This window comes from Sebastes umbrosus, chromosome 20 (assembly GCF_015220745.1).
Source record: "Sebastes umbrosus isolate fSebUmb1 chromosome 20, fSebUmb1.pri, whole genome shotgun sequence".
Taxonomy (NCBI): domain Eukaryota; kingdom Metazoa; phylum Chordata; class Actinopteri; order Perciformes; family Sebastidae; genus Sebastes; species Sebastes umbrosus.
In genome coordinates this window covers 9996778-10019309 of record NC_051288.1, presented here as the reverse complement: position 1 = coordinate 10019309, position 22532 = coordinate 9996778, and the positions used below count along the sequence as shown (strand labels likewise).

General features: G+C 42.9%; 1 protein-coding gene across 2 annotated transcripts in view; it reads left to right on the top strand.

The window, feature by feature from the left end:
• The window catches only part of LOC119479680 (transformation/transcription domain-associated protein), a 90843-nt gene that overhangs the window by 9427 nt on the left and 58884 nt on the right, over positions 1 to 22532 (top strand). Inside the window, exons 15-39 of one of the 2 annotated variants that reach the window (XM_037755542.1) lie at positions 2 to 338; positions 480 to 577; positions 719 to 913; positions 1064 to 1255; positions 1343 to 1508; positions 1630 to 1886; positions 2284 to 2484; positions 3756 to 3907; positions 6151 to 6350; positions 6907 to 7124; positions 7455 to 7652; positions 7892 to 8152; positions 8381 to 8542; positions 8880 to 8976; positions 9395 to 9516; positions 11055 to 11225; positions 12279 to 12347; positions 13513 to 13533; positions 14022 to 14141; positions 14450 to 14569; positions 14874 to 15038; positions 15246 to 15427; positions 15991 to 16189; positions 20448 to 20576; positions 22042 to 22308. In XM_037755542.1, the coding sequence (XP_037611470.1) occupies positions 2 to 338; positions 480 to 577; positions 719 to 913; positions 1064 to 1255; positions 1343 to 1508; positions 1630 to 1886; positions 2284 to 2484; positions 3756 to 3907; positions 6151 to 6350; positions 6907 to 7124; positions 7455 to 7652; positions 7892 to 8152; positions 8381 to 8542; positions 8880 to 8976; positions 9395 to 9516; positions 11055 to 11225; positions 12279 to 12347; positions 13513 to 13533; positions 14022 to 14141; positions 14450 to 14569; positions 14874 to 15038; positions 15246 to 15427; positions 15991 to 16189; positions 20448 to 20576; positions 22042 to 22308 (4299 nt within the window). The remainder of the gene's footprint in view (position 1; positions 339 to 479; positions 578 to 718; positions 914 to 1063; positions 1256 to 1342; positions 1509 to 1629; positions 1887 to 2283; positions 2485 to 3755; positions 3908 to 6150; positions 6351 to 6906; positions 7125 to 7454; positions 7653 to 7891; positions 8153 to 8380; positions 8543 to 8879; positions 8977 to 9394; positions 9517 to 11054; positions 11226 to 12278; positions 12348 to 13512; positions 13534 to 14021; positions 14142 to 14449; positions 14570 to 14873; positions 15039 to 15245; positions 15428 to 15990; positions 16190 to 20447; positions 20577 to 22041; positions 22309 to 22532) is intronic. The other variant, XM_037755543.1, reaches the window with a different exon arrangement.

Here is a 22532-nt window from a genome sequence, read left to right as displayed (position 1 = left end):
GGTGTTTGTGCTGAAGTTTCACACCATCGCACGTTACCAGCTTGTCTCCATCTTCAAAAAGTGCAAGCCCCAGTCGGAGATGGGCGTGGTCGAACCTGGGGTGTTACCCGGGGTACCAGCCACACCCACTCCTTCCACCACCCCTGCCCTTCCACCTCCCGCCCCTCCCACGCCCGTTGCCGCGCCGCCTCCACCCCCAACAACGTCCTTTGACCGAGCCGGAGAGAAGGAAGACAAGCAGACTTTTCAAGTGTCAGACTGCCGCAGCTTAGTCAAGACTCTGGTGTGCGGCGTGAAGACAATTACTTGGGGCATTACCTCTTGCAAGGCCCCAGGAGGTGAGATGACACAGATCCATGCTACACCACCATGATGCCATTAGGCACAGCATTTCATCTATCAATGATTGTTTGAGGAAACTTGGACTTACCTACATGCACTGTCTTAACTTCTTGTTTTTTGTTTCCTTTTTTCTCCAGAGGCTCAGTTCATCCCTAACAAGCAGCTTCAGCCAAAGGAGACACAAATCTACATCAAGCTGGTAAAATACGCCATGCAGGCCTTGGACATCTACCAGGTACAGCCAAAGAACTTGACTTTACCATTTTTATTTGTGCAATGATAGAAAAACAAAACAATAAAATGAAGTTTGCCTTAACAAATAATGTCAGTAATACAAATACAGCCCAGTGTAACAGCTCATGTTTCTCCTAACCAGGTTCAGGTTGCCAATAACCAGCAGACGTACATCAGGGTGGCCAACTGTCAGACTGTCCGCATGAAGGAGGAGAAAGAAGTCCTGGAGCATTTCGCCGGGGTCTTCACCATGATGAACCCCCTCACATTCAAGGAGATTTTTCAGACAACTGTGCCGTACATGGTGGAGAGGATCTCCAAGAACTACGCACTGCAGGTACATGCTGTCTCACATGTGAACAAGAAATGGGGCGCTATGTTTTTCTCACAATTATTCAAGCCAATACATAACAACTCAGATAATAATGTCTTCAGTTTTAAATTCATCACTTGTGCTCAATTTCTTGTTATCTGTTTTTTTTCCCAGATTGTGGCAAATTCTTTCCTGGCCAACTTGTCAACGTCAGCACTATTTGCCACCATCCTTGTGGAGTATCTTCTTGAGAGACTACCAGAGATGGGCTCCAATGTTGAGCTCTCGAACCTTTACCTCAAGCTCTTCAAACTAGTCTTTGGCTCAGTGTCACTGTTTGCCGCTGAGAATGAGCAGATGCTCAAGGTAAGAGGATGTTTTTGTGTATTTTTTGTGAGGCTTTTTTTTTGTCTTTGTCACTCTGAACTAATATGACAGTCCCTGTTTCCTCAGCCACACCTCCACAAGATCGTGAACAGCTCCATGGAGCTGGCCCAATCGGCTAAGGAACCCTACAACTACTTCCTGCTTCTCCGGGCTCTCTTCCGCTCCATTGGTGGAGGCAGCCATGACCTGCTCTACCAGGAGTTCCTGCCCCTTCTACCTAACCTACTGCAAGGTAAAGCCTCACACACTATGAATTGAAGATGAGTTGTATTTGACGAGTGTGGAAAAAGTAAACCTGTCCTCTAATACTTTCTTCTCACAAAAATCCCAATCTCCCCTCTCCATGCTGTTAGGTCTGAACATGCTGCAGAGTGGCCTTCACAAGCAGCACATGAAGGATCTATTTGTGGAGTTGTGTTTGACTGTGCCAGTGCGTCTCAGCTCCTTGCTGCCCTACTTACCCATGCTAATGGATCCACTGGTGTCTGCCCTCAACGGCTCTCAGACTCTGGTCAGCCAGGGCCTTCGCACCCTGGAGCTGTGTGTGGACAACCTACAGCCTGACTTCCTCTATGACCACATTCAGCCTGTCAGGGCTGAGCTCATGCAGGTGGGGGGTTGTTCTCATCATCATGCCCATTGCAATTTTTTCTGAGCTGCCTGGCAGGACTCTTTTATATCCACTCATTAGATCATTCTCTCAATATCACTCAACATATCTGCCCTCTAGTGGTCAACAGTGGACACGGCCGTATTTGCAAAGAACACGCTGAACCAGGCTCACTCACACACCTCTTCAACACAACATTATGACTTTAATGCCACCAACATTCAGTAACTTGTGACCTACAGCAATTTATTATCTTTCCCAGCATGTTTAGTGTAGTGTAGCAGTAATAATTGACAGTGATCATCTCTTTTAAGGGATACAGTTTAATTCCCTACTTCTCTTATTTACTATCAAAACTGAAGCTTATCATTTCTCTCCTTCTCTCCCTGTGCTGCAGGCCTTGTGGCGTACCCTCCGTAACCCGGCCGAGAGCATCTCTCATGTAGCCTACCGGGTGCTGGGAAAGTTCGGTGGCAGCAACAGGAAGATGCTGAAGGAGTCTCAGCGGCTGCATTATGTAGTGACCGAGGTCCAGGGGCCTAGCATCAAGGCCGAGTTCACTGACTGCAAGGCGTCCATACAGCTACCCATGGAGAAGGTAAGACCACACCGCTGTTATCGGTAGTGAATGCTCGCGCGATGTTCTCCACCGCAGAACTCCGAGGAGGAAAGTTTTTGGATGATTTCACTTTGTTTTATTTCCTGAAATCCGTCTGAAGACCTTTTCTCTGCCTTTTTACCTTTTGTATTAAACGTAAAAGAGCTTGATATTCCTCATTATTGTGCTGCACTGAGAGCAATATATCCTTGTCAGGGGTTTGTGCGTGTGAGAGAGAGAGCGAGTGAGGAGATGTGTGTGTCCTCCAGGTAATTAAATTCATCTCCTGTTTCTCCTCCTCATCCCCAGTCAGTAATCATCAATCTAGTGTGGGCCACCATGACGGCATTATTTACTCTCACTAATGGCTGCTCCTTCTTTCTGGCTATCCATCTGCGTGTTTGCCATCATCATGGGCGCAGGCAGCACACACACAGACTCGCACACTCTCTCGCATGCTGCACACACACCCACATGCATGGGGCTGAAGGCATGAATCTCTAGCAGGCTCGTGATGCAGCCATATGGATAGCTGGCACATTGAGGGGAGAGACGGTTTAAAGTGCTTTAAGGGAAACAGAGAGATCACATAACAGTGATTTGAATAACTCGAATCTCTTCAAGGTAGTACAAGCAAAACACTCACATGGGATTTGAGCAGCATGTTTCTGAATTTCGTCTGCTTCTTTTGCCTTTCAAGCTCTTTTTCCACTTCCATTTCACGTCTTGAATCTTATTTTTTACCGACTGAAATATTTTCCAGTAAAGCTTGAGTAGAAAGCTGTGTTTCTCAGAAATTTGCATTCAAATTCTTTTTCTTTTCCCCTTCAATTTCATGTCTAAGTAGTAGTAGTAATAGAGTACTTATCAAAGTCTCAATCCTGACGGTAATATCCTAATAATTCAAATGCACTGTCAGGTCTACAATTCAATTCTGCTGTTCCCTCATCTCTCCTTTCACCCTCCCTTTATTCTTGCGTCCTCCTCATCTTCTCCCCTCTGTCCTGAGTGGCATTAATTAGTTCATTTTCTCCCTTTTTAAGTGCCTAGCTGCTGTGGCTTGTCAGCCCATAATGTAGAAATCGTAATGACCTTTGCTCGGCCAGATGGCGCCCCGTGTTACTTCCTGCAAATTAATCACATATATGGTCGTATATCGCAATTCAATTCCCATATTAATAATATGGAATATTGGCATTTTTACAACATAGTAACTTGTTATTTCAGGATATAAAATGAAGTAAGATTTGTCTGGTATATTCCCTTTCAAGGCGATAGAGACGGCTCTAGACTGTCTGAAGAGTGCCAACACAGAGCCCTACTACAGACGACAGGCCTGGGAGGTCATTAAGTGTTTCCTGGTGGCCATGACCAGTCTGGATGACAACAAGCACGCTCTCTACCAGCTTCTGTCTCACCCCAAGTAAGTAAACATTCTGGGTTTCATTTTGACCATTTCATATGCCTAGATTTTGTTGTCATTGTTGTATTCATTTACAATCAATTAATATTATTATTTCAGTTGTGATACAGTATTCAATACTAGATTATAGATGCGTTAGAACATTTAATACCACAGAAAAAAATTCCAATATATTTTAAGGAAAGTTCTTGACACTGCATTTATCTGTAAACATTCACTTAAAGCTGCAGTGAGTAGAAATGGAGCAAATATGATTAAAAAAAAAAAACGGTTATTTTTATGAAACTGTCACTATATCCTGAAAAAAATAATTTGCCTCCGGTACTCCTAATGGAATCTGCAAGATTACTACACCGGAGGAAAACACCCGGTCAGAGCCGAGCTTGGAGTCTTGCCGTCTCTGAGCAGCTGTCAATCACTCGCAAACTCCGATCAAATGGTCAAACTAGGCAGCGCTGATCAAATATTAATCAATATTATGTTACTGTAATGCCTATTTCTTGCCTCAAATGTTTCCAGAAACATATTGTAGTGTACGGTTTAGCTGTTAAATGAGAAAGTTCGTGACCCGGCAGCCATGTTGAGATCTGTTGAGGAAATACCAAGCACCGCCCCCCAGCCGGAGCACAGCCTATAGGGACGCTCAATAGGAATGCTCTCTCTGAAATGACCTGTGATTGGCCAAAGTCTCCCGTCACGGGCTAGATTTTTTTAAAGCCATGAGGAGATGCTGAAGTCTAGTTATCTGTCAGAACACTTGAATTACAATATGCTGAAAGGTTATTATGGAATTTTTGCCCAATGATGCCAAAAGTATTCTGCCAACTGCAGGTTTAACTTAAAAAATGGCAGGAGATGATGAAATCTCATGCGTTTGATGTTTGAGTTCGTACACAGCCACGTCTCTGATCAATCATCCCCCTCTTTAACCTTTATTTGACCTTGACCTCTACCCCTGCCTACTGCTTATGCCACCATTCCTGTCTGCGCCCTCCCAAGCCCACCCACCACACCAGCTCTGTGTATATCGTCTGAACTCCACCCCTATCCCGCCACCTGCCGACATGCCCTGCTTTCAGTCTCTCACGTCACGTCTTCGCAGCTCTCCCCCCACCACACACTGCTTCATCAATTCCGTCTCAAGGGCGGGAGTTGCTAATTACGCACTCGCAGGCCCCCCCCCCACCCTCTGGCAGGCTTCACTGCGAGGCGTAGACACATACATGAACAGACAAACAGGAAGGGGGGTTGGTTGTCGGGTGGGTTAGTCACATTACCATCATTGATCCCCGGGCAGGGGCTAATTGACTTTCCCCTGTCTGTTTATGCTACACCATGGCCCTTACACTCTCCTGTCATTATGCACTAACACACGCATGCACATGAATACTTCTGTGTGCACATTTGTGCGGGAATAATGAAGTGTGTCAGTTATGATCAGGGGGCCTGCGCCTGCCCCCTCCTCTTGTAAGATGTCTCGAATTGAAGTGTCCTGTCTCTCTTGAAAGATTTTGTCTCCTTTTTTTCTCTCTCTCCTCTCCCCTCTCTTTTTTTACACATCTCTCTTTGCCTCAGTATTTGGTCTCTGTAAATATACCCTTTCAGTTTTAAAAGAAAAAAAACACATAGAGCAAACCATGAAATGCCAACTGGGGAGAATGCAGTAGTGTTGGAGTGACAAGCCCCTGGATGAGTGAAGGGCAATGTATCTGACATCCTGTCAGCCACGCCGCCCCCTACTTTCTCCACCCGCCACGTTCCTCGCCAGCCTCTTTCCTTTCCACTCGCCCCACCCTCCCCTCTCCTCCACTTCTCTCTCTTTTAAATGGCAATAATGAAATGAAGCGATCCATCAGGTCTGCCCCTGGCGTGTGGCATTATAAAACACAAGCTCAAGCATGGAGAAAACAGCTGCTCAATCACACCAAGGCCCAGTTGCCTTCAGCTGCAGTAAATAACAAAAAATACCAACAGGGGACAAAGAGGGGAGGCAGAGGAATAGAAAGGCAGAAGGAGCTAAGAGGAGAGAGAAAATTTAAGGACTAGGAGAATCAGAGTTACACGTTTGGAGACTGCAGACAGGCAATGGACCTTTATTTTGAAATATTGGCAGAACACAAACCATTAAATGATTTTTGGGCTTTTAGCTTAAATAAGATTTCAATGGCACTGCTGCATATTATTATATTGTCCTTGTTAATATGTAATCCTCTAATTCATTGTGTGCTTTTCTCCCCCATTAGCTTCGCTGAGAAGTGGATCCCCAGTGTCATCATCTCTCACCGCTACAAAGCACAAGACACGCCTGCCCGCAGAACTTTTGAACAGGCCCTGACTGGGGCATTCATGTCTGCTGTGATAAAGGACCTGAGGCCCAGCGCGCTGCCCTTCGTAGCCAGCCTGATTCGCCATTACACCATGGTCGCTGTGGCTCAGCAGTGTGGTGAGGGACTGGTGCTCTTTCTACACTCTACATCTAATATTAGCTTTCTGTTTTTGCCCTGGCATTGGCATTGATTCCCTCGCTGTACAAGAATATAAGTCACTTTACAATTTTGTCCTTACTCTGGTTTTATTAAAAGTCTGGCTTTTTCAGTTTCTATTTGACACAAAATAAAATAACAATTAGGGTTGTACTGAATGTCTTTTTTTTTTGACATTCAAAGCTTCTAGTTAAGTTTTCAAATGATTCTACACCGCCCCGTTAAATACAGGTGCGTGCCTCCCTTTGTGTGCAGCAAGCGAGAGAACAGTTTTTTGACCGCAGTGAAAATGGTATTTTTGAAAGGCAAATCACCAACAAATATAATTGGAAGCAGAATATTTCATAGATAAATAACACGTGGGTACAGTAGGTACAGCTCTAAGAATAATATCTATTTAAGAGTTACTTGTACTGTAACACATAGGTGTAGCTGTAACATCTTTTCAATTTTTCGATTCGTAAATTTCACACTAAACATAATGTCTTTTCACTTGTCCTCCCCCCGTGATCGCAGGTCCGTTCCTGCTGCCGAGCTACCAGCTGGGCAGCCAGCCAAGCACAGCCATGTTCCACAGCGAGGAGAACGGCTCAAAGGGCATGGACCCGCTGGTTCTGATCGATGCCATCGCTATCTGTATGGCCTACGAGGAGAAGGAGCTGTGTAAGATCGGAGAAGTGGCCCTGGCCGTGATCTTTGACGTCGCCAGCATCATCCTTGGCTCAAAGGAGAGGGTAAGTCACTGAGAGGAGGGTGTAATAAAGACATTGGCACTTATGTTCATTGTGCCAATTGTAACCGTGATAAACTATGCTGGCCATTAATATAAGTTAGGAAAAATTCCACTCTCAATCTTGTGTTTGATCAACCTTCTGAAAACAATTATCCTGACAAATTAATTACTTGCATTTACATAGTGAAGTTTGAAATGAACATCTGATACTTCTTTGTGATCAAATTTTTTTTTGACATTTTATAATTATTCTTCTGTTTATGTTTTCACATGTGATAGTTTTAAAATGGGAATCAGTTAATCCTCCTGGCCTCTTTGTCTACACCTTCAGGCGTGCCAGCTGCCCTTGTTCTCCTACATTGTGGAGCGTCTGTGCGCCTGCTGCTATGAGCAGGCCTGGTATGCCAAGCTTGGCGGCGTGGTGTCCATTAAGTTCCTAATGGAGAGACTGCCTCTGATCTGGGTGCTACAGAACCAGCTCACCTTTCTCAAGGCCCTGCTCTTTGTCATGATGGACCTCACGGGAGAGGTGAGAGGAAATTACTGAATAATCTAATATTAACACATCAAAGGGAATAGAAGGCTCTGTTTGATTAGGTATCAGGTACAAAGATTTACCTGCATCCATTTGTTGTCGACTTTTGTGTCGACATGATGTTTTACGAAGGCTTGCTGCAGGTGCAATGTAACAACGTAACTTTCCTCTTGTGTCGCACCACTCACTGCCGTGGCATTGCACTTACTAACTTATTGATTTTCAACAATAAGGTTTCAAATGGAGCAGTAGCCATGGCTAAGACCACCCTGGAGCAGTTGCTTGTGCGCTGTGCCACTCCACTGAAGGATGAAGAAAAGACCGAGGAGCTGCTGGCCGCCCAGGACAAGTCTTTCCATATGGTCACGCATGACCTGGTCCGAGAGGTCACCTCCCCAAACTCAACCGTCAGAAAGCAGGCCATGCACTCCCTGCAGGTGCTAGCCCAGGTCACCGGCAAGAGTGTCACTGTCATCATGGAACCACACAAAGAGGTGAAACCAAGGACTGCAAAGTTTTCTTTAACTCTATATAAATGCTGTGCTAGATTTTTTTATGTAAAATGCACAAAATAGGCTTCAATTAAGGAGTGTGTCTGATCACTCTGGACTGATACCTTCTGAGAATCTCTCAAATGTTCAAACTAAAACTTGAGAGTGAAATACAGAATGACTTTTTATCCACATTATTTGATTGCTTTCTTGGGGTTTCCTTCTCTCCAGGTGTTGCAAGATATGGTTCCCCCCAAGAAACACCTGCTCCGCCACCAGCCTGCCAACGCCCAGATCGGCCTGATGGAGGGCAACACCTTCTGCACCACCCTGCAGCCCCGCCTCTTCACAATGGACCTCAATGTCATGGAGCACAAAGTCTTCTACACAGAGGTATGCGAGATGCAGAAGTCACTGACATCAATCAAATCTAGTTTTCCGAATTATTTTCTTAATTTTCATCACTTATTTATTTTCATTGTTCTTGTTTTTATGGGTTCTAATACAAAGCTATTTTGCCATATTAAAAATATTTATTTAAATGACATAATGTGTCACAATGTTTTAAGGTGCAAAGGCATCTCAGGCTTAGATTTTGCATATTTTCACAAAATGTATGTGCATCCACCTTATTATACATTTTACAAACAGTGGACTCTATCAAACAAATATCTTAAGTAACTACTTTTAGCACCCTGATTATTGACCTCTGACCTTTCTCTCCTTCTAGCTGTTGAACCTGTGTGAGGCAGAGGATGCTGCTCTGATGAAGCTGCCCTGTTACAAGAGCCTTCCCTCCCTGGTTCCCCTCCGCATCGCTGCTCTCAGTGAGTAGACCCTGCTGAACTTGATATTGGTCCCATGAATTGTTGGAATTTTGTAATTGATGCTGACTCGTCTTTTGCAATAATTGCAAATTGTTCTGGATGAAGATTAATTCCTGCTTTTCAGAATTCATGCAACTATAATCCTGGGGAAAATTTATGTGACAGATTTATTATAAGTTAATGGTCTAACTACTGGTCATGTTAGCAGAGACTGTTTTGGTAGTTATTTCTGACCATATTTTATCACTTTATCTTTGTTTTACCAGTGTGAATTGAATTAATTGCTTCAAAATGTTTTGTAAGATAGTATTTAAATAATCTGTCTTGCTATGTTTGCATTATTTTTATTGATTTGATCATCTCGTGTCTCTTTCTTGTCAGAAAGGAAGTGTTGACCGTAACTTTCTTTCCTGTTCAGATGCCCTTGCAGCTTGTAATTACTTGCCACAGTCCAGAGAGAAGATCATTGCTGCCCTGTTTAAAGCCCTCAACTCCACCAACAATGAACTGCAGGAAGCGGGCGAGGCATGTATGAGGAAGGTCAGTGCGACATCTCTCATCCTTATCTTGTTGCTTTGTAATTGGTTTAGATTTGGGTGATGTTGCATTTTCAAGGAGGCTGCATTTTGAAATTTAGATTTTTTTATAATCTACAATCTCTACCGCCTGTTGCGAGATGTTTGTCGCCTCTCAACACCGTCCTTATTTCTGTCCCATTTTAGCATCTTTACGTTGGCTCCCGTTAAAAGAAATTGAATTCATTTCAAGGCTTTATCGATTACTTAGAAAGCTCAGACCTGTGTTACATCACTCACTTCAACTGCAACTCCCTTTGAGCAAAAACACGGCTTGACACTCACAGACATGACCTTTCTAAATCTGGATTAAAGACCGTGCCCTTAAACTATGAAGCGATGTACCCAGGATCAAACTAGGGAATTTGGTGGCACCCTTTAAATCTTTTCTAAAAACACATTTTCTACACCCTTTGTAATGCCCCTCTATTGTCTCACCCTTATGCTTTCCCCTCTTAATTTATCGATTTGAATCATTTGCTCTTATGCTTAAAGCGTTTGTTATTGTTTTGCTCGTTTTGTTTTCTAAGTATAGTTTTGTATTATCTTGTTTTCCATGCTTCTCTTCCTCCCTGCGTCATTAGTCTTTTATCTGTAGCACTCATGTCATTTGCCATCTTAGAGGTCCTTTGTTAATCCTCCCCTCACTCCATTTCCCCACCCAGTTATCTTCATAGGGACCTCCCTCTGCTTTATCACACTCTCCATGAACCAGTCCTGCCTCTATTCATCAAAGTATCCATACCATCTTCGCCTCTATCCATCTACCTCAACCTCTTTGTCCCTTTTTCCTTCCATTTCTGTGTCCTTCATTTTCTTTCTTCACCACCATCACTCCTTTTCACTATCCTCTGCCTTTTTTATTTATTTTTCTGCCCCAGCCATTCTCCGCTCTCTCCATTCTTTCATCTCTGCCCTGCTAGCACTAATGAGCGTTGCCATGGCCCGATCGATACAGGATGGAGTGTTTGTTCTCAGCACTGAGAGGAAAATGAATGTGGCTGCCATGCATCATTCCCTCCCGTCTGTGTGAGGGTGTGTGTGTGTGTGTGTGTGTGTGTGTGTCATCAGTGTTTGGTGTTGGCATGTGTGCTTGTTTATGGCTGGTCATGCCCTCATTTGAGTGGCCTTAGCTCCTTAATGGAGACACAAGGGGTAGCGAGCAGTTCATGGGGCTAGAAAACGCGACGAGGCCAGGTCTAATGTAGTGAAAAAATTATTTGTGGAAGAGAAATGAAAATGATTTGGTGTAACGCATTGGGGATGAAAAGATCTGGTCACAGATCTTAATAATACTTTAAAGCTCCTACATGTTTTATGTAAGGTCTGACAACATCAGAGCAAAACAGACCTGTAGTCAGAGTTATAATAATAATGTCGAAACTCCACCTCAGATTTTTCAACAACACTATCTTGTTTCTTTTACAATATTCATAAGAGTTCTAAAAGTTTTATTTAAACTTTTTGAAAATGCAAATGATGTTTCCCTGTTCTCCATTTTAGTTCCTGGAAGGCGCAACCATTGAGGTGGACCAGATCCACACTCACATGCGGCCCCTGCTGATGATGCTGGGTGACTACCGAAGCCTGACGCTCAACGTGGTGAACCGCCTAACCTCTGTCACACGTCTGTTCCCCAACTCCTTCAATGACAAGTTCTGTGATCAGATGATGGTGAGAGATTTCGACCTCTGTCCTCCTTCCTCCTCATCTCACAGCATCTTTTTTTCAAAACACCTGACAGCATAGAATACAGTTTATCATGGCATCAAACTTTTACCTGTGTAAACTGTAGGTTATTGTAGATTATTTTTCTAAGTTTGGATATTCTTCTGCAGGTTTAATCAAATAGTTATTTTGAAGTATTTCCATGAAGACAAAGTGTAAATATGTGAGAAATTACAATTTCTATTTAAAATGACCAGTTTCTTATACAAAAATGTGATTATTAATGAAAACCACATTAACCAGTAGTAAAAGTAGTAATATCATCATGAAAACATAACCTACAAGAATGTAGGTATTATGTAAGTAGCACTGCAACTAACGATTATTTTCATTGTCGATTAATCTGTCAATTATTTTCTCGATTAATCGATTAGTTGTTTGGTCTATAAAATGTTAGAAAATAGTGAAAAATGTCAATCAGTGTTTCCCAAAGCCCAAGATGACGTCCTCAAATGTCTTGTTTTTTCCACAACTCAAAGATATTCAGTTTACTGTTATAGAGGAGAAAAGAAACCAGAAAATATTCACATTTAAGAAGCTGAAATCAGAGAATTTTGACTTTTATTTTCTTAAAAAAAATTAAACAAACCGATTAATCGATTTATCAAAATAGTTGGCAATTAAGGTAATTGATCAGTTGTTGCAGCTCTATATGTAAGTACCATATTTAAACTAGTATGCCACATGCAGATTCGGTTCTCGTTGGCATCTGTCCCTGAGGTTAAAATCATTTTTGGGGTAGGTGTCAGGTCATGGTGCAACAATCATTACTGTCTGCGCACTTGTTCTTCTGTGTAATAGTTTCACGATCAAACAAAAGCTTTGCAGCAGAGATTTTGTTTATTATGTGAAACTTGCTATTCATTTCTTTAATCTTTTGAGTAAATATTCGGCCTTTGTTGGCGCCATGTTCTACCCTATTGAGCTAGACAGATGTGCGCACACACACACACACTTCACCAACTCAGTCTCAATCTTATCTCTCTCTGTCTCTCTCAGCAACACCTGAGGAAGTGGATGGAAGTGGTTGTAATAACACACAAGGGAGGCCAGCGCAGTGATGGCAGTGTAAGTATATATAGTTCAGATAGACCAGACACACACACCTTACAGCACTGAGAAATTGAATACAAATGTAAAAACTTCCATCACTCATAACAAGTAGATGTCTCTTGTTTCTTCCATTTACTTTAGTAGAATCTTGTTTTGAATGCAATACAGAAGCAGTCCTAGCCTGTAGGAGCAGGTCAATACAGCTGTCTACTGGCACCTTGTTTTTGTTCAGTTGATCCGTCCTGCCTAGACCAAACGGCGCACACAGGAAAGGGGGCAGAGAAATTGCCCCTTATACACACAAAGCCATAGTCACATGTAGTCAACACCTCCTCAGTGTGGCCTCCTCCCAGATGAGTTGTGAGTGGCCATATTACAATCAATGATTAATTAGGCGCCAGGCAGGCGGTGGTGGGCCCAGCGCTGCGTCTCCTCATTATCTCCCCGACAGATAACCTTGTAAAGGCAGAGAAAAGGTGAGAGAGGAAGAGGGGGGAAAAATCAGCTGCCTCTCCCTCACAGAAATAAAAGCCCATCTTTTCCTCCCTTCTCTTTATGCGAGTTCATCCTGCCACATCTCCAAAAATGCTGTGTTTAATTAGATGCAAATTAGCCCTTTGTCTTTCCCTCCCTCCAAAACCAGTGGTCTTTGTGCGTGTTGACAGCAAGGCTGGCAGTGACAACAAAGCCAGGGTCAGGGGGTCAATTAGCCAAAGCCTGATAAAGACACTGGAGAAAGGGGGACGGAGCAGGACTGAGGAGGATGCTCTGAAGACGTGTGGGCATGAAAGCGGGTGGTTTTGACAGATCCTTGTGCAGAGTAGCGAGGTGTGAGGAGGAGTAAAGAGGGGTTTAACCAAAAAACAAAATGTCAGTTTCTGTATTCATGACCTGATATCTGTCAGAAGAGTGTTTTTCCTCCAAATGCCATGGATTCTGTGTTGCTCCACTGACACTCCAGTGTGGCCCCCTTCCCCCCCGTTACTCACCAAGTGCTGAGAAAAGTTGTTCCTGAGGTCAACTTGGAAAGGTCGCTGCTGTCTGCCCATTCATTTCATTATCACCCTGTCTTATCTGCTCACCTTCCACATGGAACAAAGACAGACAACACATAGCCACACACAAAAATGCACACATACTGCTCTGCTGACTCTGATCATTGTCTTCCGTTCCGGTACAGCCTGCGTTGGAGGGCGTTGAGGTGAGATGTGACCTGGTGTTGCGCCCTCTGTTGGTGACTCTCTGTCAGTGATTTCAACTTAGTTGTACTAGTGTCGTGGTAGTTTTGCTGGTGGAGTTTCCCCGTATTTTTGTGTCCCTGTCTGTGGTCGTCTTCAGAAATGTAACTGTCATCTCAGCCTTGCTCTAACCTTACATTTTGTTTTAGAAATGTCCAATCCCTCCCCTCCCTGTCCCTTTGACTTTTTGCACCTCTAAGATATCGATAATACAAGGTGAAAATGATCATGCATAATGTCCTTTATCTGTTTGTACCCTGCGGTGCTCTGCACCTTTCCTGTGGGAAGTTAACCAAGCACAGATTGCATTTTTCAGTCGTTTGACAGAGATTCGTCCTCGTCTCTCCACAGTGGCTGTCCATCAAGACTGTCTGTCAGAAACTATGTCCAGTGTCTAGTTCCGTCATCTTTCCAAAATTTGTTTAATCTTTTTCTCTGACTCTTTCTCCAGGAAATGAAGATATGTTCGGCCATCATTAACCTTTTCCACCTGATCCCAGCCGCACCTCAGACTCTGGTCAAACCTCTGCTGGAGGTGGTCATGAAGACGGAGAGGGCCATGCTCATAGAGGTAGGAGGACACCGACTCCACTCCAACTTCGCTGGTTATTCATTATAGTGATAAATTCTTGAAAACTCTCTTGATAATCTCATGATATTAAATTTTACATCCTGCAATATGCCTGCTAATCCTATTTGATCTCTGTCTGATGTATGGTGTTAATGGCACATTAAACTTAAATATTCAGCACAGATTGTCTGGAGAATGTCAGAAGAAAGAGTGCATTTGCTTTCATGAAATCATCACCATCTTTCCTGTTTCTGTCTGTTTCCCGTTTCTCTTTTCCTGCCTCACTCACCCCTCCCCTCCCGTACCAGGCTGGCAGTCCATTCAGGGAGCCTTTGATCAAGTTCCTGACGCGACACCCATCTCAGACGGTGGAGCTGTTCATGATGGAGGCTACGCTCAACGACCCCCAGTGGAGCCGCATGTTCATGGTCAGACACTGGCAGCTCTCAGTAGCGGTCCCTTCAGTCTTTTTATTGACACATTTGCCATTAAAACTGCATTTTGCCGCTTCAGTAATCGGCTATAATCGGGGATATAATGGGTGTTTCGAGGCTCGGCGATCCTGTTAACGCCAAATTGAGACGAATCACTCCCAGTAAAAATTCTTAATTTTCTGTATCATGTTTCTTTAACTGCGCTGTTACAGTTGTTGATCCAACGCAGTAAACACGGTTGTCTTACTATATGTCATTTTGTGTTATAGTTACAGTGTGTGTATGTGTTCATATACAGAGTTTTCTGAAACACAAAGATGCCAAGCCACTAAGAGACGTGCTGGCCTCTAATCCCAACCGCTTCGTCCCCCTGCTGGTTCCCGCTGGCACTGCAGCAACTGTCCGACCTGGATCCCCCTCCACCACCACAGCCAGATTGGACCTGCAGTTTCAGGCTATCAAGGTACACATATAGTTGTATTATCAATTTATACATCCTGTACAAACACTTATTACACACAACCACCACTTGTCAGGTCAGGATGTATATATCTGTGTAAAGTTAAACCCTCAGGTTAGTAAGCGGTGCTGAATCCTAATCTGAATACTACACAACTCTCAGTAATTCCATTATGACCTCTAACCTTTCGTCTTCCTCCCCTCTGCTCAGATCATCAGCATCATAGTGAAGAATGATGAGGGTTGGCTGGCAGGGCAGCACTCCCTGGTCAGCCAGCTGAGGCGAGTCTGGGTCAGTGAGGCCTTCCAGGAGAGACATCGCAAAGACAACATGGCAGCCACCAACTGGAAGGAGCCCAAGCTGCTGGCCTTCTGCCTGCTTAGCTACTGCAAGTATGTACTTTTACTGAAAACGGACATTTGATATGAAAATCTGGGTTAGGAAGTGAGCAACAATAATCCTTGTCTCAACAACAACTACTGCTGATGAGCCTTTGGGCCAACCGTTGCTCTGAAATTAACAATGCTACCAGTAGAGTGTCAAACTTGATGGCTTAAGTGACCCTTTGAGTACCGTATTTGAGTTATTAGCTCGTGTAAGGACAACAAGCTGATGATGCAAAGTTTTAAAGTTAATGCAGTTTCTAATTTTAAGTAACTTAAAGGCATTCCAATCATGAATGACCTTCTCCCCCGCTGTCTGAGCACAGAGAAAGTACTAAAACACTTAGCAGATGTTTATTTCAGACCCTGCAATTAACCCCCGACCTCTCCAGCCAGGAGTGTGTGTGTGTTCAGTCAACCTTCTAATGATAAAAAAAAGTGTAAAACTGTCTAATCACCCAAGTCACATTGGTATTTTAAGATTATTTGAAACTCCTGATGTACAATATCACTGTTGTTGAGATATCTCTATCTGTACACTGATCTTAATGACACCCCTGTCTCCTCAATAGGCGTAACTACTCAGAGATCGAGCTGCTGTTCCAGCTGCTGCGGGCCTTTACAGGTCGCTTCTTGTGCAACATGACCTTCCTGAAGGAGTATATGGAGGAGGAGATTCCCAAGAACTACTCCATTGCCCAAAAACGAGCCCTGTTCTTCCGCTTCGTTGAGTTCAACGACCCGCACTTCAACGACGAGCTTAAAGCTAAGGTACGGACACGGGCAATCACAGCAGCAAAGCCAGTTTATGACTATACTAATGAATTTAGTCAACCATCTTTTGGAATTGACACTCAGCTTGTGGTCGGCGGTATAATACGCAGTCTTACTAACCACACGGGGAAGAAAGTACCAAAAAACAGCCGACCATTCCACCAGTTGAAATTAATTGATGGAGACATTTTTCTCTAAGTCTGTTTTTTGTATGTGTAAAATGTCCAAATTTGGAGTTATCATAACATGGGGAAAGTGTTTATTTTCAGTGAAACACTAACGTCTTAAGGGAGGGATTATGGGGCTCTCTCTGCAGCTTTGCTGTTCTCTTTTGTCTTAGCAACGCAGTTATTACTCATTTTTTGGTTTTATACAGCTTGCTAAAGAAAAATACATATTTAAATGAGTAGGCTAATTTAAAACTATGAGGCACATGTTGGCCTTAATTGAAATAATGTTATGTTTTGGACTTTTTGCATTGTGCTGGAAAAAATCGATTAAAATCTTGGATTGTCCATAAATAATAATTTTTGGCTATATTGCCCCAGTCCTAGATGTAATGATGGATTATAAATGATGTTCCTTGAGCATCTCCTCCGCTTACTTACTGTGCTTCCTCAGTGTGGGACCTGATCTGTGTGACTTTTATGCTCAGTGCGTTTTGTACCAGAAGTTCTTTGATAGAATCAGGAAGGTCATTGTCTGGCTCTGGACCCTCTGAGGCTCACAGATGAATGCTTCTGTCCTCTCTACCTGACCTGCTGCTGCAAGCATTACAATCATTCGGGCTGCTTTTTAATTAAGCTCACTCTCCCGCATGCACGCTCTCGCGCATATACACACACACAGATACACACACACATTTTGCACAGCTGTAATAGGCACAAAACCTGGCACAGAAGAGCAACAGCACTGCTGTTAAGTACAAACGGGTCAGTGGGGAAGGCCTGCCCTGGCTGGCACACTATAGCGCATAGCCAAATGGCTGTGTGGCGAGAACACACAACTGTATACACACACACAAGAAGCTGGAAAGTGCACCCAGACCTCCAAATCCAAGGACATACGCTTGTGTTTATGATGCTGCTCACTCCACCCTGCCCTTTTTTTTTTGCTTATGTTCAGTTTGCCTCAGCGTCATATGGAGTCGTAGGGGGGAAAGAGACAAAATAAAGGCAGGGGGAGTTCAGCCAACTTACTGTGGCCCACGTGCTGCATTTTAATTTTTAGCTGAGCAGAGTTTAGTCTCTCAGATAGCCGAGCTGAAACACCCCCACCCGCCCCATCGTAATTTTGCTCATATTGTTGTTTTTCCCTTAATTGTCCTCCTCTGGTGCACACAGCAGATGCTAGCTGTGCATATGAGGCTGAGAGACAGACAGACAGACATAAAGAGAGAGAGAGAGAGGATGTGTTTGTGTGTGAATACGTTGGTGTTGATTGGTGTACGAGTCGTGAGCAAGAGAATGAGTGTGGCAGTCTGACATTTAAATAATTGCCTTTAGCATTTTCCCGGAAGCATAATATCACAGCGAAGTGCATGTGTGTGTGCACGTTCCCAGTATGCCTGGAAGTTAGATGGAGGCTCACTGAGGTTCATGCATCACAGGGGTCTCGGAGAATATTTCTCTCTGAGCGAGACGCAGAGAAGAGGAGTGTGTAAAAGATAGAGACAGTGTGGGACGGCAGCGATGAATCATCTATGATGGCACAGACTGACCTCGTGCTGCTCCTGTATTGTTTCTTTTGTTGTATGCAAACAGTTCTGACAGAAAACCGCTTTTGTGCTGCTTTTTTTTTTTGTTCCAAAGTGTTTGACTATTCATGGAATAGATTTCAAGCAGACAAGCAAACAAACAAGTGTATGAAATTTATGAAGCAAAGCACGTCTGTTTCACATTCTGTTACTTCTTTTTATGTTCCCGACATGACTTACAGTGTAGCAGAATTTTTCTACAATGTCAGAAATGTGTCTACATGCTGGGCTAGTATCACCTCCTCAGTGGAGATTGAAATCAACAAATACATATTTTTGTGTAAAATGCATACCTGTTATACGCCTCTTCTGACATATGTATGTGAACAACATTATAGGAGGAATCCAAATTTACAAACGGAAACATTTCCTGTAAGAAATCAACAGCTGTGTGTTTTAGGTGTGGGTGAAGAGGCAAAAATGTATCACCGTTTTTAAAGAGGTTTTCTCTCGCATTTAATTACTGTACATGTTTTTCTTCATGTTTACAAATTAAATAATTACATAGAAGAATAATACCAAAGTGCTTTTTAAAACATGTTTTAAGTACAGCAGTTTAAAAAGATTAACACCTGAGTGCAAATTGTATAATCAGCACAGATTAATTACCTTTTAATTGGCTTGTCCAAGCAATCAGATTTAGACAAATAGCAAAACCAGTTGAATAAAATAAAAAAATATTGATGCAGAGTTCTTAAAATCAGCAGCGTACCTTGATTCTGTGAGATTTCAGGTAGAGCTGCAACGATTAATCGCCAACTTTTTATGATTTTTTTATGAAAAAAAAGTAAAAATTCTCTAATTCCAGCTTCTTAAATGTGAATAAAAATATATATAATATATAAATAATAATAGTTTCTTCACTTCTCTATGGCAGTAAACTGAATATCTTTGAATTGTGGACAAAACAAGACATATGAGGACGTCATCTTTGGCTTTTGGGGAAACTCTGATCAACATTTTTCACCATTTTCTGACAATTTATAGACCAAACAACTAATCGATTAATCAAGAAAAATATTGAAAGATTAAACAACAGTGAAAATAATTGTTAGTTGCAGCCCTAGTTTCAGGTTTGCCCAGAGTGAAATGAGATCCTGCAGCTCTTCACCTAACTGAGTGTAAAACATATCTACTGAAAAAAAAGTAAAAATGAGTGCCTAAAATATCCAAATGACTTTAAGACCCTTATACTCCATTATAACTTAAAACTAACACATGCAACTGGTAGTGGATATCATTTAAGACATCCTGTGGCTTCGTCACATTAAATTCCATACATTATTTGCACATTCCTGGTGTGTATTGGAGCATAATACATACTCTGTCTGGTCCCCCCTTGCAACCATCTCCCTCTTTTTGTGGTTGGAGAGGAACCCTGGTGGCACAGCAACACACACACACTCTCTCTCTCTCTTTGTTTAAAGGTATGGAAATGATTTTAAGATAATTAAGACACCTGCAGAACAAGATCTCGCCTACTTGCCCAGAGGTATTGCGCGATGCGACAATGCCCTAACGCACGCAGCCTGCAGGAGCACAACATCCAACGGCGTTAATAGAAATCCGTACAGTGATTGATGTCGGAGGAGTTTAGAATTAATAGGAACAGATGAGACTGAAGAACAGACTGGTGCTCCATGCGTTTTCTTTGTGTCTTCATTTAGTTGCGAGCGTGTTTCTGCACGCCTGTGTGCGAGTCCATCAACCATGCATGTACGTCGTGCAGAGCGTGTGTGAATAATGTCCTAATGGAAGAGCTTGAACATATGCTGCCACAGCTCATTCTCCACTGAGCGATGTCCCGTCCTCCCCAATGATGGATTGAAGAGGGGGGTTCATTAACAGATAGCAGCTTCTTTAATAAATGCAGTCGTTAGCTGTATTGTGGTCAGGTTATTCTGCATTTTACCAGCTAATCAAGCTTTTGTCTTGAGTTCATTCGCACATCCCTCATAACAATCCCTGCAGGTTTCAGGGTGTTGGGAAATTGCATTTTAAGCTTAGTTTAGATTTTTATTTTTGCCTCCGGTGCTTATGGATTAAATAAGAGAACATGTTAAGGGTAGATATTGTTTTCTGCTCTGATTCTTGAAATATACATTTTTTTTATTACCATTGTTTTGGGTCAGATTGCTTTGCCTCAACTCTTGTCTTTGTGCTCTTTTAAGTTATTTTTCACTCGAAAAAGTCAAAGTTTTGTTCCCCTGTTATCATCAATCTGAAAAGGACCCGTGTCCCTCTGATTTTAGACTAGATCTTAGACTAGATTACTGTTTCATCACTTAACTATGTGTCATAGAGAGCTGAAAGTGTGCTGGTTTTTCTTTCATGAAGCTTTTGAAAAGACCACACAAGGCAATTTCACTGATTTTCTCCTTTGTTGAAGGTGTGCTATCAGTGAAACCATCCATTGTAGCTCTCTGAAAACCTGAAGGAGTGAAGGTTACATATTCCCTTAAGTAAAATCATATCAATGTGTTTTTTCTGTTTTTGTAGGTGTTGCAGCACATCCTGAATCTAGCCTTCCTGCACAGCTTTGAGAAGGGGGAAGGTGAGCAGCTGCTTGGACCGCCCAACCCTGAAGGAGACAATCCCGAAAGCATTACCAGTGTCTTCATCACTAAGGTACACACAAACACACATATACACTCGCAGGTCTTTTTCCCTCTCGACATCTTTCTTCACTTTCAATCTGCTCACTTCTCCCACCCTCCTTCTTCCTTTGTTCATTACTCACCAGCTTACTCTCTCCATCCGTCTCCCTGATTTCATTACCTGCTGCATTTCCTCTCATAATGTCTTATCAGTCCGGCACATCTCCACACTCTCAGTCATCATCAACTACATCCCACTTAGTCTGATTCTTCATCTCCCATCGCCTCTGCACATTACTTGATCACTTAATTGCTGTCATTCCATCTTTCTCTCCTTCCTTTTTCTTTTGTTTTTCTCTCTCTTCCTCCCCACCATCCACCGACCCCTCTTTCCATCACGTTTCATTCATCAGGCCAGACTATAATTCCTGGTGTAAATGTCACGGTGTGACCATGCTAAAGGTCAGCGTGTTTGTTTGTGCGGTGGCAGATCTCATCACTGACTAACACCAGTCCTAATGGCTGCTAATGGCTCCTCTATGGTCTGGTTAAAACTCATTTCCTCACTCACCTCCCTCTCTCTGAATGTTCTCCTCTCCTCTGTACCCGTCTCCAGAGAATTCAGATGTTGATGGGTGTTTTGAAAGCTGTCTTTTTTTAAGGATATTGTTGTTGTGGTGTGACGTCATTAAAATGTAATTTCTGGAAGTGAACATTCGTCAGAACTGCAGTATACTTAGGCAATTCAGGCAAACTGTATATTCAATAGAATGTGTTTCTCTTTATTATTTATGCACATAAGGTGCATTAAGTAATCTAAGACTTCTATTGACCTCTGTCGACACCTGGTAAGAATTACAGCAACACCAACAGGTCTCTGCGCACATAATAGGGGTGGGAATCAATTTCAAAGATCTTTCCGTATGCTTAATATTGCGAAAAGATATATTGCGACATATTTTTTTCAACTGCAAATTATGCAGTTTGTCAGCATCTGTTTTATCTAATAACATACAGTTTTCACTCTTTTCATCTCAGAGTTTTAATTTGCATATCTTGAGGTCAGAGGTCAAGGGACCCCTTTTGAAAATGGCAATGCCAGTTTTTCCTCGCCAAAATGAAGCGTAAATTTGGAGTGTTATTAAACGTTCTTCCTGACAAGCTAACATGACATGCTTGGTACCATGGTAATTCTTTAGGTTTCACAGTTTCATATACCAGGATTTTTACTCTAGCTTTAACACTGAGCAACCTGTGAAAGACAGAATAGGGGCCGGCCCACTGGTGTGCCGTTGGATTGTTAAGAGGTTAATAGTTTATATGATAAAAGATTGATACTTGACATCCGTGTATCAATATAATATTGCGATACTATGCTTTATCGATTTCTTTCCCCCACCCCTAACATGTCACTGTGCTATGCGCAGCAAAAACTGTACCTATTTCCCCCTCACTCAACCATCTTTAACCCCACATCTCTTCCATCCCTCTCCAAGGTTCTGGACCCGGAGAAGCAGGCCGACCTGCTGGACTCGCTGCGAATCTGCCTGCTGCAGTTCTCCACCCTGCTGGTGGAGCACGCGCCCCACCACATTCACGACAACAACAAGTCACGCAACAGCAAGCTGCGGCGCCTCATGACCTTCGCCTGGCCATGCCTGCTGCCCAAAGCCTGCGTGGACCCCGCCTGTAAATACAGCGGCCACTTACTTCTGGCCCACATCATCGCAAAGTTCGCCATTCACAAGAAGATTGTGCTGCAGGTGAGGAGGAATGCAAAGAGAGAAGGAAAAACTCAGTGGAGCGTGGGTTTAACTTAACAGTATGGGCTTGTTAAAGAGCCTGGTTGTATTCCGTCTCATGTTCCACACCCTATGTAATATGAATGTGTTGGAAGAGAAATACAGTAGTTGAAGGGGGTCATTAAAAAAAGAGGTTGGTAACTGTCTGTAGTACAGGAAAAGGTCTGATTTAAAAAAGTGCATTA